We start from the raw sequence: 17,200 nt of genomic DNA on the forward strand, positions 1-17,200 counted from the left end.
ATCCCAAATAATTTTCATTTAAATTTACAAGCGTTCTTCCTTCTGGTCTTGCAGCGTTCTAGGGGTTGTGCCGACACGCCCGGGGTTTACCTGCAGGAGGGTGGAGTGTGGGGGTGTGGGGCTGGCGGTGAGGGAGTGTGGGCGTGGGGGTGGAGGGTGGGGCCGGGAGAGCCGTTACCTGGGCGAAAAGTAAAGCAAAAAACAACCGCCCCGTGCTTCCCGCGCGACGTAGCTGGAAACCCGGTCAGGTACAGGGCTACATCCTCCAGGATCCTGCGTGGAACCCCTGGGCTCTCAGACCGGCTGGGGGCGGGGGGAACTTCCGAGGCTGGCCTCGGGCGTTGTCTTGGCTGCCCGGAATTTTGGCGAGGGTGTGTTGGCTGAGGTTTGGGCTTGGGGGGAGAGGAACCCGGGTGTGGGGGGACCTGCAGTTTGACCTGCAGCTCTGAGGGTCTCTGCCTCAGACGGCTGGGCAATCAGAGGGTCTGCGGAGACGGACAGATATTCTCCGGGGGTGCAGGACTGTGTGTGTGTAAGCGGGAGTGGGGGAGTGGGGGAGGTGGGGGAGACCCCTCCATCACTGCCAACTGTAACGGCTTTAGGGGACCAGGTGCGGGGGTGGGGCTGACGGCGAGGCCCAGGTTCCAAGACCCTTCAAATTCTTACCTCAAGTTACCAAAGCATGATCTTTGATCACCTCTCTCCCAAGAGGCAGGTGGAAGCAGAGGCTTCTGCCCCTGACCGTGCCCCCACCCCCCACGCGCGTACGCGGGTCCCCCCTGCCAGGCAAGTTCGAAACTTCGCCGGCCACATGCGCGTCCACATATATTCGTCCTTGGGCAGTTGAGAAGGTCTCTGGTTCTGCCACTCTCGAAGCCGAGACACTTGGGGTCGGGGAATCGGAAGGCAGAAATTGTTTTTAAGGTTCAAGTCCAGTTCTGCTGAAGCCCCAGCTCTAATCTGAGGCCATAGGACCCACCCTTTCCCGACAACTGGTCTTGACGGTAGAAGGGATTTCTTTTACGAGACCTCGTTTCAGCCACGGTCAGTGCGTCCCCAGTCCCGGCGGTCCTGTCCCAGCCAATTCCGCTCTCGGCGCAGAAAAACACGTGAAAGACGAAGATGGGTTTTCCCTAAATGTAGCCTAAGAAGGAGGCGACCCCCCCCCCCCGCCCCGGCTCGCGTAGATCAAAGCACCTTCTCTTTCCTCCTAGCCCTGGCCGCGCGGTTTCAGCCCCACTCTTAGCGCCTGTTGCCTCTGATTTTACAGCTCTCTTATCTTTCCGTGCTGTGTTCGTTTCGCTGAGAAACTGTCAATTTCAAACTCTTTGTGGTTGTTTAAAAAACACACACACACACAAAAACCCACTCCGCTCCGTCCTGGCCCTGGCCCGGGAGACGGGTTCTCCACCGGCCGGGAGGCGGTTCCACATGTGCGCTCGTGCGGGGTGCTCCGGGGCTGCGGGCGCACAGTGCCCGCTGAGCGCTGCCCTCCGCGACTGGGTTAACGGACGGACTTCTCGCGGGCCCTGCCGTGGCGGTCACCCCCGGCGGGTAACGGTGGGGGCTCACGGTAGGGGTCCCTTGGGCACCTCTCCCACAGCGGCGACTACCACTTCTGACCCTACCCTGCCCTCCATTTGAGAAGGATCTTTTGGCGGGGGAAGGGGTATTTTCCAGAGCCTCCAGAAAATGACCACGCATTTTAGAGAAAGGTCGTGCCCGCTTCCCAGCCTCACCTAGTCTGGGCTGCGGCCAGGCCCCGCCCCTCCATCTCCCCCCATCCCCCAACTTAGCGGAGGGAGAGATGCCAGCGCAGTGGAGTCATGCCGCTGGCTTGGGCACCATTGGCTCATGCCTGGAACACGCAGCGGCGAGTACGCACATCTGGCGGCCAGCCCGGACGGCTCCGGTCCTGATATGGAGAGAGAGGGCGGGCGGGTGTGTGTCCGAGCGCGCGAGGCCGGGAGAGCGCGGCCCTGCGGGCTCCTCCCCGAGCTTGCATCACCAGTGCCCCCCTTCCCTCCCCGCTTTGGCCCCTCCTCCATCCCTCTCCCTGCCCAGCCTAGTTCGGCTGGTTCTCGGGGGAAGCTATTAATAGCATTACGTCAGCCTGGGACTGGTAACCCGGAGTAAACGGGCACACCGCCAGCTGGAGGGCTATAAAAGGGGTGATGCAACGCTCTCCGAGACACAGTCGCACGCAGCGAGGCGCGCAGTGCACAGCGCTCTCCCGGCGCCGCCGCCCGAACCCGAGCCGACCCGCCAGCCCGCGCGCCGGCCGTGAGTCCTCGGGGCTCGCCCGCCCGCCCCGCAGACAGCCAGCCCGACCCCGCCCCGACCCTGCCCGCCCTCTGGACCCTGGCCGCCCCGAGTGGAGACCGGAGGTGAGCGCTGGAGCCGAGTGAGTGAGCGCGGCGAGGGTGGCTTGCTTTCATTCCCTCGGCGCCCCTCTAGTGACCAGATCCGCGACCCCTGCGCCCGCCCCCCGACCTGCGCGCCCAGCCTCTGGCTGCGAAGGAACTCTGGCCGAACTTCTGCCAGCCGAGGCTGCTCCACAGCGCTTCGGAAAGTTTCTCGCAAAGAACTTTCTCTTTTGACTTGGGGCGCGAAAGGTTCCCGGCGACGGAGACGTCGGGCTCCGGTGCCTCCACCGGCTCCGGGGCACTGCTCCTCTTGGCCCTCGGCGCTTGCTTACCTCTCCCGGAGCGGGCGTGGGGAGGTGGGTGCGCGGGGGGTGGCCAAGGCTCTCCGCCTCGCTGGCCCCCGCTCATCCTAAGCTCCGAGCCGGGCACCGCCGCTCCCGAGTGCAGCCTTCCCGGGGCCCGCCGAGAGGCACCGAGGCCGGGTGCCGGCGGAAGGGCTGCCCCAGGGGCCGGAGCGAATGAATGGGAAAGGGACCGGCGAGCCTGGGTGCCGGGCGCGGCCGCTGGGGGTCGCCCTGCGCTCCCTGGAGCGCCGGGCCGCGGGACCGCGCCGGAGCCGGGAGCGAAAGTTAGTTGCGACAAGTTTAGAGGTGGCGAGCGCTCGGGTTGCTGTCCCGGGGCGGAAGGCGGAGAGGGCTCCCGGCACAAGCGAGCGTCCAGCCCCTGGGCCTGAGACTTCCTGTCCCAAAGCTCTCTCACACGCTTTCCCTATCTGTGACTCTTCCTCCGGCGGGCCCGCGGATTTCTCTGCTTTTCGCCCGTGGAGACCCACCTCGGAGGAAGCGAGGGTGCGGAGCCCGGTCAGATAATTGAGAGCACGCCTTTGTAGCCTGGTGGTCAGGACTCTGAGCGCTTACACTGCGCCTCGTGTCTTTGAGCCTCAGTATCCCCAGCTGGGAGAAGTGGGCCCCTCCCTCTGTTTGCAAGCACCAAGTGGTGGTTGACCAGATAACCACTGAGGTTCTGTTCCCTCTGGCAGAACTTCTTCAGATTCCAGTGGTATAACTGAGAGAAAGGGGGCCGGTGAGGAGACCTGGATGATTTGCGGGGGGAGGGGGGGGAGGGTTCTCTGAGACCAGCTTGGGTGGCAATGAGGGGGAGGGGACTTATCCATGGGCATGTCTTCCCTTCCTAACTTTCTTTCCATTGAATTGGTTCTCCTCTCCATTTTCATTTCACCTACTTTCTTTCCTCCTAACCATTTTCTTTTCCCTAATTTTATTACCTAGATCACATACGCTTCCTTACAAATAAAGGCATGGCAAAACCCCTGATGGAGCCAGAAAAAAGAAAATGAGTGCTAGAAAATCTGGGTGGCCTCCCAATGCACGTATTTCAGTGTGGGTGACAGTCCCTTCTGTTGGGGGCTTCCCGGACTTGAAATGAAGGAGAAATTGTTCTTACTGTCCTTTCGTTTTATGTTTAGTATTTAGCGTAGAATAACGCTGCAACATACAGACTCTTGCCTTGAGGACGTTCTGGACAAAGCTTGAAGTGGCAGAGGGGTTTGTAATTGTATTGTCTGCATGGCTTCAGAGACAATGTGACAGGTCGCTCTCCAGGCTGACAGTGTGGATAAGATGTAGCCCACAGCACCTGTGGCAACTGTTGGAGCCTTCCCATTCTTCCTGTCTGAACCCCACCCCTCTCTGTCTCTCTTTTGGCCCTGTCTCTCCATTGTTTTCTTTCTTTTGTACTCCCTCCCTGCCTCAGTCCTGTCAAAGCCTCTTCTGTGGTGGATACCAGGTTTCTAAGACCACTGACCCCTCATCTACCTGGCCAATGACTCTATTCTCCATTTGCCCTACTGGTTGGTCCTTTTGGGGTTGAATCTCTGTTGGTGATAAAGGAAAATGAGCAGTGGGTGAGTGGCCAACAGTTTGGCCACGGGTGGGCCACTCACCAGCTTTACGGCCCTTGTGCAAGTCACTACCTTCCAGGGTCTCCTTTTACTCAATTGCAAAATGAAGATGTGACCTACGTGACTCTAATATTGGGCGTTTTATCCCATTATCTAGAGCCCATGAGTTCCTCTCGTTGCAAATTGGCTGGGCATGGAACAGGGTCAATGGCTCCAAGTGTTACCCGGCTCGGGAAGGAGGAAGTGCATAGGCAGGACACCACAGAAACCAGAGATGGTTCCATACTTGAGAACTGGTTATTTCTCAAGTGCGTAAGAGCAGTGGAGACAAGGTTTTGCCAGCAAATAAATAGTGGGGTAGAACTGACCCGGTGTGTTGGGAACCCTGGGTCAATCAAGGTGCAAAAGAAGGTCATTCACAAATGACCTAAATTTCATTAGGGTTCTAGTGCATTCCTGATCAATAGGGCTAACTTGCACTGACAACAACATTTTGAGTTCCCTCTGAAATGGGGAAAGTGGAATCACAGTAACAATGGCTCCTCGGTTCGGGTATAAATCCACTTTCGTGCCATTTATATAATCGTCTTAACTGCCCTGTGAGGGAGTGGGGGCAGGGGGTTTTGGTCTCATTTTACGGATAAGGAGACTGAGGCCCAGAAACCTTGAGTGGCTTGTCAGTGGGTGCTCAGCTTGTGAATGGTAGTGATAGGCCTGTTCCTGAAGCTCCAGCCTTACATCGATGATTTTTAGGGAGGCTGGGAGAAAGACCAAGATAGAAAGTTAGTGAAAGACCAGCATCGGCTTCCTATACTGTAAGTAAGGTGTCTTCAGAGCAGCATTTAGTGTGAAGAGATGAAAATTAAAAGTGAAATTCAATGTAGTTGTAGCTACTAGGAAATATAATCTGAGAGTTAAATTTCCAGTTAAAGAAACACATGAGTAAAGTTTCACTTTCTTGAAAATGATGACACTACCAAAGATATGACATGGTTTCTGATTGGAGATAATGAAGCAAAAGCAAAATGCAGGTTCTTTGTAGCAAGTGTGGACAATTTTAACATCAGCGTAGAAAGTCAACTCAGAAAATCCCCAAACATATTTTTTTGTCTTCAGTGGGGGGGGGGGGGGGGGGAGTGTTGGCAGGTCTCGACTTTCAGAAAAATTATCTGAAGATTTAACTTCATTTTCCTTGTAGGGACACAAGCCTGAGTCTGGGCTGAATCAGACCTTAAGAGAAGGAGGAAAGGAGTCACCAGAAAGTATCTCCAGAAATTAGGCTTTAGCAGAATGCAGAGAAAGTTCAAATCTCTACAGATACAACTGCTTTACTTTCAGAAAGGCTTTTTAGCATTTTTACAGCCTGTTTCCATCTCCAAGTAAGCCCACCTAATGCTTTTCATAAAAACATTCCATACCACAGACATTCTTCAGTTTCTTTCATCGGGACTGCTGACTTTACACTAAGGAGGAAAAAACAGTCCCAAACAGCAGACCCCGAGCCCTGAGAGCCCATTAATAAACTTAGCCGGGTGGTGAGACAGAACTACACTCAACCTCAGTGGAATTCAAACTGCCCGTGTAGAGGAGAACCATCCAGTCCTCCAAACAAAGGCCAGCCCAGTGGTAGCTCTGAATTCCATCCCTGAACTACTGGGTTTTTAATAAAGTTGGTTAAGGGAGGGAAAACATGAATGCCTGGGAGAATCTTAAGCCTCTGGCTTTAGGAGGCCAGTTTTTCAGAGTTTATCACCTGCCAGAGAAGTATCCTCCCAGTGTCCTAAGATTATTCGATTACAGTGATAGAGGAACATCAGTTCTGGCTTATGACCCGGGGCTTTGGGAAGAGAATTACATACATTTCCTGGATTTCTTTGAATAGTCAGCAGTGGCATTCGTAGGCCTGGAATTCTTGTTTCCATCCGTGTACTTAAGATCTTAAGGGGGAGTTAGTTATAGGTCAGGGTGATCTATTCAGAAGTGTTTGAGATCACAGAGAGTGACCAGCCACCCTCCCACTGAGACCCCACAGAGCGTCTGTCACGGAGCCAGGCCTGGGTTGGAGGGATCCCTGGGAGGCCCGGTAAGAATATACCTCCCAGCTGCCTTTATGCTTTCCAGGACGTGTTCGTGTATTATTTCCTCAAACTCCTTGCACAACTCTGGAAAAACAAGGTGATTGTTACTAGCCTTCTTTTACAGAGGAGAAAGCAGGCACTGGGAGGTGTAATGATACCTGAGTAAGTGGACCTCAGATCTTGATCATCAGTCCCCAGTCTAGGAGTTTTGTGGATAAAAGACCCACGTACTACGACTCCTGAAATGCAGGCAGCAGCCAGAGTGTGCACGCTGGCACAGAAAGATCAGCAATTCATCGCACAGAGTTCATATTTTCCCCATGGTTCTTTGCTTAGTCTCCTCCCCACTGTTTCAGTTCTAGGACCCCCAACCACCCCATGCCTGCCCCCGCTCCCCAAGAAGGATTTGCACTGTTTTTTCTTTGTGGGTTTTGTTTGTTTTTTTTCAGTGTAGAATAATATTTTATATTCTATAAATTCAGGGCATAAGTTCTGGAGTCAAACTTAGTTCCGAGTCCTGATGCTGCCTCATACTAACTCTGTGACTTTGGGGAAGTTATTTAGCTAGTCTAAACCTCCGTTTCCTCATCTGTGAAATAGGGCTAGGACCCAGCTCACTGGATTCTCATGAGGGTTAAGGGAGATAATGCACAGAAGGGTTCTGGTGTGAGGGTGGCACTCATTAAATGTTAGCGACTTGCCAAAGGGCTTCCTGTCTGCTAGACCGGGCTAATGATGGCAGGTCCCCAGATTGAGAAGAATGCTCCAGGGGACAGTCTGCCTAATCTGTCATTCATTATACATATTCATTATACCTGAAGAACCGACTGCAAGGATGGCGGGGGGGGGGGGGGGGGGGGGGGCCGGGGGGGCGGCCACTGCTGGAGGGAGTATATGGCAGGAAGAGATTTATGGGGGACCATTCCAAATTGGAACCATGGAACTATTACTGTTTCTACCCTTCACTTTCCTTGCACTGTCCCTTTGGGTTCCCTGGGCTATAGAATGAGAGAGGTAGATGAGACCTCAGAGACCCTTTGATTAGACCGCTCCTTCCCCATTTCTTGTGCTCAGTGGAGCAGTCTGAGGTGGTCAGTGGCCGTTGGGAGCAGCTGGTGCCCAGAGGTGGGTGAGGCTCTGGGGACAGGAACAGTGGAGACTCAGTCCCCACACTGCAGGAGCTCTCAGCCATTGGCCTGATGAAGACTGAGGCTCAGAGAACCTAGGTCACACTGTCCCTCAGTGCCAGAGCCAGTCCCAGGTTCCCCTGGGCACCCAGCCCCAGCTTTCCCAGCCGCCACAGGGCTCAACAACACCCCCCAGGAGAGGTCCAAATTCTTAGATCCTTGCTTTTCTTTTCTCTGAGGTCTTTTGCTTCAGCAGCCTTTACCTTAAGAAGGGGCCACTGGTCCCTTGAGGCGTGAATCCTGCCCCCCTGTCCCGTGTCCCCCCCCGCCAACCTCAGCTCCTGCCAAACTGGGCTGAAGTAACACACCTGCTAGCTATAGTTACCATCGTCATTCTCATTGACTTGGATCCAACTTCCGGAGGGAGAAGCTTCAGAGATTTATTTGCTAAATGCAAGGGTCCCCTAGTCTTTGCTTTCGCTTCTATTCATTGATTGATTCAACTTGATTTCAGATACCTTCCAAGTTTCTTTTTGAAACAGAGACTGAAAATGGGGTTACATAAAAGTCTCACTGATTTTTTTTTTCTTTCAATGCTCTTCCTCTTTCAGGACTGTTTGAGGCTGCATTTGCATATATGCACACCAGCCAAAACTAATATCTTTGTGAATTCAGAATAGTCTGAAATGCCACCCCTTATAAATTTCAATTAGGCATTTATCCACATCACTGAGCTGTGTATTTTAAGAACCTGTTTTACTCAAGACGAGGATGGCATGAAATGAAAACAAAACAGAAGCCCGAGGGCTTACGGGACTTTCCTCTGGGGGTGCGGCCCTGGTGTTGGAGGCCGCAGGTGTGGGGAGACTTGATCCCATGCCCCTAAATCCCTGAAGTAGCTTGGGTTTCAATATTTCTTTCAGCAAAATGATGCTTCAACACCCAGGCCAGGTCTCTGCCTCGGAAGTCAGTGCCTCTGCCATCGTCCCCTGCCTGTCCCCTCCTGGGTCACTGGTGTTTGAGGATTTTGCTAACCTGACACCCTTTGTCAAGGAAGAGCTGAGGTTCGCCATCCAGAACAAGCACCTCTGTCACCGGATGTCCTCTGCACTGGAGTCGGTCACTGTCAGCGGCAGACCCCTGGAGATGGCAGTCATGAAAACTGAGGTAGGTTCTTCTCGAGGTGCCTCTGCTTTCGATGCTTATTCGTCATACCCCCACTGTGCCAGGCATGCTCCAGGCTGGGGACTGCACAGAGGGCAGTGACTGTGCTCATCACCACCAGGACCCAGACGGCCAGACTGTGGAGCCAGGACTGGCCAGCCATGCCCTGTGCTGTGTTGATGCTCACAGCCCGGCTCCAAGGCCACCTCTGTCTCTGAATTCCCTTGAGCAACCTTTTAGAAGACACCTGGAGTAACAGACATGGCGAGGAGTCTAACAGGTGGCTGCTGGCGATGCTGTGGTGGCCCAAGGACCTGAGGTCTTGGCTATTTTGCAGGCCTTTCCCTCATGGATAAAAGATGGGAGTGTATCCAGCTTACTTAATCGGCCTGATCACTGTCTTTGGTCAAGGGGTAGTGGAACATGGCCAAAAAGGAACTGAGTTTAAAAGGAAAATTGTTATGAATCTTCATAATTCTACAAAAGGAGGTGGGGGTAATAATGACTCTTGCATAAGATTGACGTAAGGGTTAAATGAGACCGCGTTTGTTAAGAGTCTGACTGTTAGTCAGCATTCCGTGACGGGCAGCGGGGGCTACCATATGATGCTGTATCCACAAGGCATCATTAGAGGCATTGTTGTGCCTCAGTTAACCTCTGGAGGCCATCATTGCCTTGTTCAATCCTGGGCAGCACAAGGGGAGCCCTGAGACACACGAGGAACTTTTTTTAATTCTGTAATTAAATATCTTGAGATAACAGGATGTAATGGGAAGTAGTAAGATCCCCATAGAAGAAAGAAAAGCATTTTGGAAGGCTATTTGGAGGGTTCTTCAGAGGAAGAAGCAGGAGATGTCCAGTGCAGAGGACATCTGGTGACAGAATATTTCCTGCTCTGTGGAAATATTCCTTAAAGCCACCCAACTCATCCACTGATTCTGTGTTTACCAAGTCACCTTCTGATCTTAGGTCAATTTAACAAGTAGGTTTTCCTACTGGGAAGAGAATGCACCAGCTGACCTAGTTGAATATTCAGGTCCCTTTGGTTGCTATAATTCTCCTCTTAAAATAGATGCCGAGCCTGTGAAACCCATAAGCATCCTGTTGTACGTAGGCAGCATGAGCCTGTTCCCCCAGATCCCAGTCACCTCTGGGGAGGCAACAAGATGGAATGAGGCCGTATGTCCAGGAGAGGACACAGTATGAGGAGCCAAAAGCCTGGGTTTACACCCGGGCTTTGTAGCCTATCAGTCTGGTAGCCATGAGCTAGTGATTCCTGGGCTTCTCTGGACACGTTGCTGCTGGCCACTCTGTGCCTCATTTCCACATCAATACAGTGAGAGAATTGAACTAAATCGTTTCTGAAAGCCTTTTCCATTTCTGACAGTGTATGACTCTGAGATTTGCTCTACTTTCAAGTACTTCCTCATTTGAGAAAACCCTGAATCCTCTCCCACTTCTCCAAAAATGTCCGTAGGGTTGCATAGGAAATACGACAGTTGCTGAGTTCTAGATGAAGATATTGATGGTGAGGTTAATAATGACAGTAATTGAAGCTTACACAGCACTGACTAAACATTATGCAAAGCATTTTAATTTTAATGAAAAAAAATTGTTTTAATGTTTATTTATTTTTGAGAAAGAGCATGAGCTGGGGAGGGGCAGAGAGAGGGAGACACAGAATTCGAAGCAGGCCCCCAGGCTCTGAGCTGCCAGCACAGAGCCTGACTCAGGGCTCGAAACTACGAACCGTGAGGTCATGACCTGAGCAGAAGTTGGACGCGCAACCAACTGAGCCACCCAGGCTCCCCTAATTAATATTATGTGTATATAACTAATCTAACTGATTTGACCCTCCTCACCACCCTATTAGGTAGCTAAGATTATTGATCCCATCTTACAAGTGAGGAAACTGAGGGTCACAAGAGTATTGCAATATGCCCAAAGTCTCAGAGCTAATAGGTGGTGAAGCTGGGATTCAACCCAGTTTTGTTTCAACCCAAATGTCTGCCGGTATGGCTCTGGGATCCAGGATGTAAAAGGTGAAACTGCTTCTTGCCTTGCTTTCCCCTGGGGCTTTGTTTCTCTAAATCTCTGGCCTTCAGTGCGGAGCCAAGGCCGTGTCGTCTAATCCAAAGGACTTCTAATAAGACGGATCTGCGGTGATCATTGGGTCCCAGGATTTCTTCTGTTTGAGGTGTGGCTCCCACACCCTCTCCTGCTGTCGGGAGCTGTGACAAGTGACAAGACAAGGTCTGACATTAGCAGCCTAGGCCATCACCTGCTTAGCCCACTGTGGGTGCTTCCTCCTAGTCGGCCTCCAGCCTCTAAACAAAGCCCAGTGGCCGACTTTGTGGGCTTCCCATCAGTCCTGAGACAAAGTCAGGGTCAGAGCCAACTTCCATAGAGGACCAGATCCTGAAGCAGGACAGGGTTTTATTCTTTGAGGGCCCCTCATGGCAGACTCCGAGTGGGGCACAGAGGAAGAGGTCAGTATTTATTTGCTGGATGAATCAATGGTTGGTTCATGTTTACCACCCACAGGTGGTACCAAGCCATGGGCTGATAATGCCGCTTTGTTTGGGCGATGCTCCTGGGTTCCTCTTTTCCGGGAGCTCCATGAGCTTCTTGTGAATTCATGAAGGAGGTGCTTTAATACCCTGGGTGAAGATAGAGGCGAATGGGGGTCAAGTCAAAGAAAAGGCAGGAGGGAGAGGGTGGCCAGGTGGTATTCCCGAAGCCATGCCTGGATCTAGGGGAAAGGACATATTGACCAAACAGAATCTATTTCCTGCTCTAAATGATTACAGCTTTCATCCAGTAGCTATCAGTTTGAATATACAACTCATTTCAAAATCCAAATGCATTTTTGAACAAGCTGAGTTTTAATTTCTTAATATTGCCCGCGTAACTTGAACGAACGGTTCCTTGGTTTTCATTATCTGTTCGCAAGCGTGTGCATGTGGAGAGGTTTCATGCCGAGACCCTTAGCGCTGGGGCTGCCCTGGTTTGCCACTCTGTGCTGGCAGTGAAAGGTGGTGTATTCAAGGTGGGTTGCACGTCTTGATCTCTTGCCTCCCATGACGTGTGTGGTCCCTTCACTCGTATAGGTAGCCCCGGAAGAAGACGAAAGGAAAAAGAGGCGGCGGGAAAGAAATAAGATTGCAGCTGCCAAGTGCCGCAACAAGAAGAAGGAGAAGACAGAGTGCCTGCAGAAAGTGAGTCCTCCCCACCTCGCCCCCTCCTCTTGCTCATGCCTGCCCCCCACCAGCGTCATGCTGCTGTCACAAAGGGAGTCAAAAAGCCCCCTACCCAGGAGTGTTTTCTCGAGAAGGACGTGTAGCCGTAGCAGAAAGGCCACTTGCTACATGAGGAGGTAACAAACTATCAGCACAACGAAGGTGACGCTCGATGTATGAGAAGCACTGGAAGCACTGGAAGCCGCAGGCTGTCTGGTGCCCAGGTTCCCAGCAGCCCTGGCCCGTCCATACACGTCCAGCAGCTTCCAGGCTGCAGGATACATCAGCCCAGTTAAAGAAGCTTCACTCACCCGTTTTAACGAGAAAAGGAAGCTGCCAGCTCTCAACTGGCTCAGAATGAAAAGCCTTTAATTAATCTCTTCAAACAAGTTATTTCCTTAATCCGAAAGCAGTGGTTATACTTTTTTTTTTTTTTTTTTTTTTTAGTTCTTGTGTGTTCTTAACTCTGCTGCCCTTCGTGGCTCATCCAATAGTCTGAGCTCCTGGCTGTGTTCAGTCGGCTCCCCTTCCTGAAGGGAAAAGCATGAGAGGGAATGGCATCTCAGGGCAGGAGGGGTGGGCCACGGCCCTGTCCTTCCAGGCTGTGTCCTGTCCCCCGAGTGTGGACAGGCCAGGGCAGAGTCTTCGCCCAGGTCCCACAGGCCCCCAAGGAGTCTGTTGATTGCTTCGGGGAGGCGATGAAAATCGAGACACTGTATGTGTTGCCATGTACATTTTTCTCAATGAAACCAGTGACTCACAAAAGCCTCAGCACCGTGGGTCTGCATTTCTTCCCAGCCCTCAAGGCCCATGTGGGTCCAGGAGAGCTACACATGGGCTGTTGGACTCATACAAAGGAGATCTCTGAGCCATTGGCTCTACTGCAGTGTCATTACCACGGGAGCCACAGCCCTCCCTCAACCTTGAGCGGAAACTCAAGGGCATCTCTGAAGAAGCCCCCAAGTTCAAAGGCTTCTCGGGGGCTGGATTCTCCCAGACCTAATGCTGCTGTCCCAGCTTTGTGGGGACGCTGTACCAGGGAGCCCACGGCACTCCCTCTGCAGACCATTCCCACCTCGATGAACCCTGATGACTGTGACCACCGCCACCCCAAGCCACCCTCCTCTTCACTGGAACCTTGGCCGCACTCCTAATAATTCTCTTGCTTGCCCCCCAGGAGTCAGAGAAGCTGGAGAGCGTGAATGCCGAACTGAAGGCCCAGATCGAGGAGCTCAAGAATGAGAAGCAGCATTTGATATACATGCTCAACCTTCATCGGCCCACGTGTATTGTCCGGGCTCAGAATGGGCGGACTCCAGAAGATGAGAGAAACCTTTTTATCCAACAGATTAAAGAAGGAACATTGCAAAGCTAAGCAGTCATGGTATGGGGGCAGTTGGGGAGTCCTCATTGAAACCTTCTACATCCCAAACCCTGAAGCCATTGGAGATCTGACTTCCTGTGCACCTCTCGCATCCCAGCAGTGAAGCACCATCGAGGCAGAAGAGCCCTTGGTGACTCAGCTGGGCCTTTCCTCTCTGCACCAGAGTGGACTTTGGACCGGGGCAAGGGCATCTTTTGTCTTAACTCCAGGATTTAGGCCTTAACCATCCTGGCTATTCTTGGATGCTGCAGATGGCCCCTGGTTAGGGTCCTGCTCATCTTTTGCCTGGATTCTACAAAAACAAACAAACAAACAAAAAAAGCCAGGACTCTCACCATAGGACTCATGCTGAAGAAGTGTCTGCACATTGGGTGGGTAGAGTGGGGCTACCTCCTGAGCTGCCACTGCCACTGCCACCATCACTTATAGGGACACAGAGTGAGAACGGCATTTAGCGAAGTTGTACAATGGCCAGGGTTGTGCTTTCTAGCAAACATGCTGTTATGTACAGGAATTACTGTGTGCAAGGCACTTGTTTCAAAGCTAGGCATTGTGTTCTTCTGATGTTTGTTTTGCACAACACTGGTGTGATTTTCCTCAGATCTGGTTTCTGAGGGTTTGGTGGGGGAGGCGGCTACCACCATATGCAGTGTCTTACAAAATGCTGAGGTGGCCGCAAGAGCTCATCAGCCCCGGGAGAACAGAATTCTGCTGGCGAGCAGCGTAGTTTTGTGCCAACAGAGAAAGCTGCCTTTCCCTCGGCGCCCAGGCATTAACACAGAATTTGTGGGCATGACTGTAGGCCCTCTGTTGCAAACTCAGTTACAATGTCACAGGAAGAAAGCAGAAAGAAAGTCCAACTTCCAAAGGGTTAGGACTCTCCCCTCGGTGACTTAGGTCAGGAGTTCTTTCTAGGCCAGAAGAGCCAAAGAATATTCCATTTTCCTTTTCTTGCAGTTGAAAACCACATCCAGTGGAGACAAGTTTGAAGCCAGGTGATGCCTGGGTTTTAGCATTATTGGATGTTAGTAGCATTGTTTGTCATGCAGATGTTGGCAGAAATCTGGCCCAGAGCATTTATAACTGTGAGAGGTCATTCACACTGGCCACAGGACTCTGGCTACTGTCTGTTTAAATTCTGATGTTTCTGTGAAATCCTCAGAGTGTTTAATCCTGCTCGGTAGTATCATTACAATTTTTCTGTAAGAGGAAATATTACTTATTTATCCTAGTATTCCTAACCTGTCGATATAATAAATATTGGAACCAAGACATGATAAACTTAAGTGTTGTGCTGGTTTCTGTTCTTTTAAATGGGTTGGTTGTTGAGATTTACTCATTTCCCACGCCCTCCCTCTCCATTGAGGGCGAGGGGCATTGAGTTTAAAAATTCTCCAAGTGTCATCCTTTGCTTTTTGGCGTGCCACTTAGGTGGGACAGTTGACTTTCAATCCTGTTCCTTGGTCTGTAGCATCTGATACTCAATTTCTCATTAGCAAACCCTAGAACACAGCGCCAACCGGGTGTATCCTTTAGACCAACTATTTGCTGTTTAGAGTTTGGATATACAACCTGAATTGCTAAATACCTCTGCCAGTTCCTCTGAATGTACAGATGCCTAAAACATACACCTGTTTTCCAGCTTGAGCCCTGGACACTGTACATTCTGCCACAGAACGCCTCTTAAAGTATTTACTTGATTACAGCTATCGTCTCAAATATGTGTCTTATTGTTGCAAATACATATTTCGAATGTGAGGAAAGAATGGAGGGGGGAAGAGAGGGAGACAATAATTTTTGACCCGACAGGTGTGATAGTTCAAAGAAAGGTATTCCACCTAACTTTCTGGAATCTCCAGGGCATATGATTCCTTAGGTCTGGAACAGAATTGGACTCCCTTGCTGTTGGCCTGTGCAAATTGGTATCCCTCACAGGTGAGAAATAAACACTGGCTGCTCTGCTGCTAATGCCGTTCTTCAGAGAGATAGTAGCTTCATTAAATGTTAAGATTGATGCACATGAATGGGGAGCCTGCCTCTCTGAACTCATGTGTGTTTCCTCTAAACGCTCACCTGTGACACAGGTGTCCTGATTTTGCTGCTTTATTTGCACATCAGGGATAGTTCCCAGTCTGCAAGGAGCCCTCTGGTTGAAGTACCATTCACCACTTCTTTTAGGAGATCATCTATTTTCTTTCAGATGGGGGACAGGAGGGGAGGGGGGAGGGGGGGCGGGGAATTCCTCGCATTTACCCCCTGGTTGTAGATACAGGTGCCCCCGATCAGCTGTTAGGAAACTCAAGACCGGTTTTGAAGCTGCCAGGGACAACAATGGATTGGAGAGGAAGGAAGTGGGTGGTGGCTATGGCCAGAAAAATGGATCTGAAAAATACGGTTACTGGATATGGTTATATGGTTACTGGAACTGACAGCTCTTTTACCAAATGCACTAAAAAAGTTTTGCTTTCTGCAGCCAAGATTATGTTTTGATATTTTAATAAAAGACAAAAAGATGACTATGTATTTACCATCAAGTCGTTTAGTTCCTCTTGTTTCACACTCGATGGAGAGGGAAGGTTGGGAGGGTCTGAGAATAAACTTGAAAGGGACCTCCGCCAAAGTCAGGCACCTGGGCTACGGTGCCTTTCCATGGGGCTGCCCCCTGCCATGGTGGTGACGTCACACTGGCAGGGCCTGGAGGGCCCGGCCTCCCTCCTGACCTCATCCCTGTCCCCTTGCCTTTCTGGGAGATCTGGCCTGACACCTCTTTCGGGATAAAGAGTTTTAAAGGGTTCTGGCCCAGAGGGATTCTGGAATTAAAACTCACTTTCTGCCAAGAGCAAAACTGTTATTTCCCATCTTTATCCTGATTTCTCCCCACGGGCTTTGAATAAACCCTTGAAACCCAAACCCCAATCAAGCCTTTTCTCTCTTCCCATCCCATACTCTTTGATTGTGTTCAGTTTCTCTGTGGAGTGGACAGTGTTTTCATGGATCTGCCTGAGGTAAAACTAAAAAGGAGGCCAATTTTGCCCATGGATCATCCTTCTGTGTTCTCATAGTGGCTCTAACCCCAGAAGCATCTTTTTTATCGTCTCAAAAGCTGCTCTCGAGAAGAAATTCACCCGAGACTTAAAGGGCCAGTTGAGGATGAATGTTAATGAGAGCTACCATTTATTTAGACAATATGTGCAACCTTTACATGCAGTATCTCATTTCATCCTCAGTGATTTGTCCCCATTTTACAGATGAAATGGAAAACTGAGTAGCTCGCTCTAGATCACACCATTGATCTAAAGGGTTCCAAGCAGGAGTGTATATGTGTGTGTGTGTGTGTGTGTGTGTGTGTGTGTGTGTGTGTGTGTGAGAGAGAGAGAGAGAGAGAGAGAGAGAGAAAGAGAGAAAATACACCCAACATAAAATCTGCCATTGTACCTATTTAGAGTGTACAACTCAGTATATTCACAATACTGGGTAACTATCACCACTACCTACTTCCAGAATTTACATCCCCCACAAAGTAAATCCTGGACCTATTAAGCAGTCACTCCCCATTCTCCCCTCCCTCCAGCCACAGGCAACCACTAATCTAAACTCTGTCTCTATGGATTTGCCTCTTCTGGATATTTATATAAATAGATTCACACGGTATGTGGCCTTTTGTGTCTGGCTTCTTTCACTTAACCTAATGTTTTCAGGATTCACCCACATTGTAGCAGGTATCAGCATTGCATTCCTTTTTATGGCTGAGTAACATTCCACTGTATGGATAGACCACATTTTGTTTATCCTTTCACCCTACTGAACAGGTGTGTGTATTTTAATGGAAAGATTGCCTTTGTTTTCAAGGACTGAATCTCTAAGGTAGAATTTCAGGAAAGATTTCATCAACCTGGAGGATGAGAGTTGGGAGCAGGTGTG

The 17,200-nt window shown here is 50.8% G+C and overlaps 1 protein-coding gene and 1 long non-coding RNA gene across 4 annotated transcripts; one reads left to right on the forward strand and one right to left on the reverse strand.

Annotated features, from left to right (window-relative positions):
• The first annotated feature begins 1,557 nt into the window (after positions 1-1,557).
• Positions 1,558-14,565, forward strand: ATF3 (activating transcription factor 3). Of its 3 annotated transcripts, none has more exons than XM_053209001.1 (4): positions 1,558-1,573; positions 8,416-8,659; positions 11,767-11,874; positions 13,073-14,565. In XM_053209001.1, exons 2-4 carry the CDS (start codon positions 8,420-8,422, stop codon positions 13,268-13,270), a joined length of 546 nt encoding a protein of 181 aa, XP_053064976.1. In that variant the 5' UTR covers positions 1,558-1,573; positions 8,416-8,419; the 3' UTR covers positions 13,271-14,565. The 3 variants fall into 3 exon arrangements, with proteins under 3 accessions (XP_053064976.1, XP_026930277.1, XP_026930278.1); XM_027074476.2 differs by lacking the exon at positions 1,558-1,573 and adding an exon at positions 2,168-2,404; XM_027074477.2 differs by lacking the exon at positions 1,558-1,573 and adding an exon at positions 2,258-2,387.
• Positions 5,269-15,908, reverse strand: LOC113603837 (uncharacterized). Its single transcript, XR_003425575.2, has 2 exons — positions 15,808-15,908; positions 5,269-5,517 (listed from the first exon to the last, which is right to left on the reverse strand). It is a non-coding gene; the product is annotated as an uncharacterized LOC113603837 (long non-coding RNA).
• Between the last annotated feature and the right edge of the window lie 1,292 nt (positions 15,909-17,200).

This window comes from Acinonyx jubatus, chromosome E4 (genome assembly GCF_027475565.1).
Source record: "Acinonyx jubatus isolate Ajub_Pintada_27869175 chromosome E4, VMU_Ajub_asm_v1.0, whole genome shotgun sequence".
NCBI classification, from domain to species: Eukaryota; Metazoa; Chordata; class Mammalia; order Carnivora; family Felidae; genus Acinonyx; species Acinonyx jubatus.

Bases quoted from the DNA above. Each gene is read 5' to 3' on its own strand.
- ATF3 (XM_027074476.2), top strand. From the start codon at position 2,175: ATGCAACGCTCTCCGAGACACAGTCGCACGCAGCGAGGCGCGCAGTGC. The intron at 2,405-8,415 runs GTGAGTGAGCGC...TATTTCTTTCAG, and splicing joins GAGGTGAGCGCTGGAGCCGA to CAAAATGATGCTTCAACACC. The intron at 8,660-11,766 runs GTAGGTTCTTCT...TCACTCGTATAG, and splicing joins TGGCAGTCATGAAAACTGAG to GTAGCCCCGGAAGAAGACGA.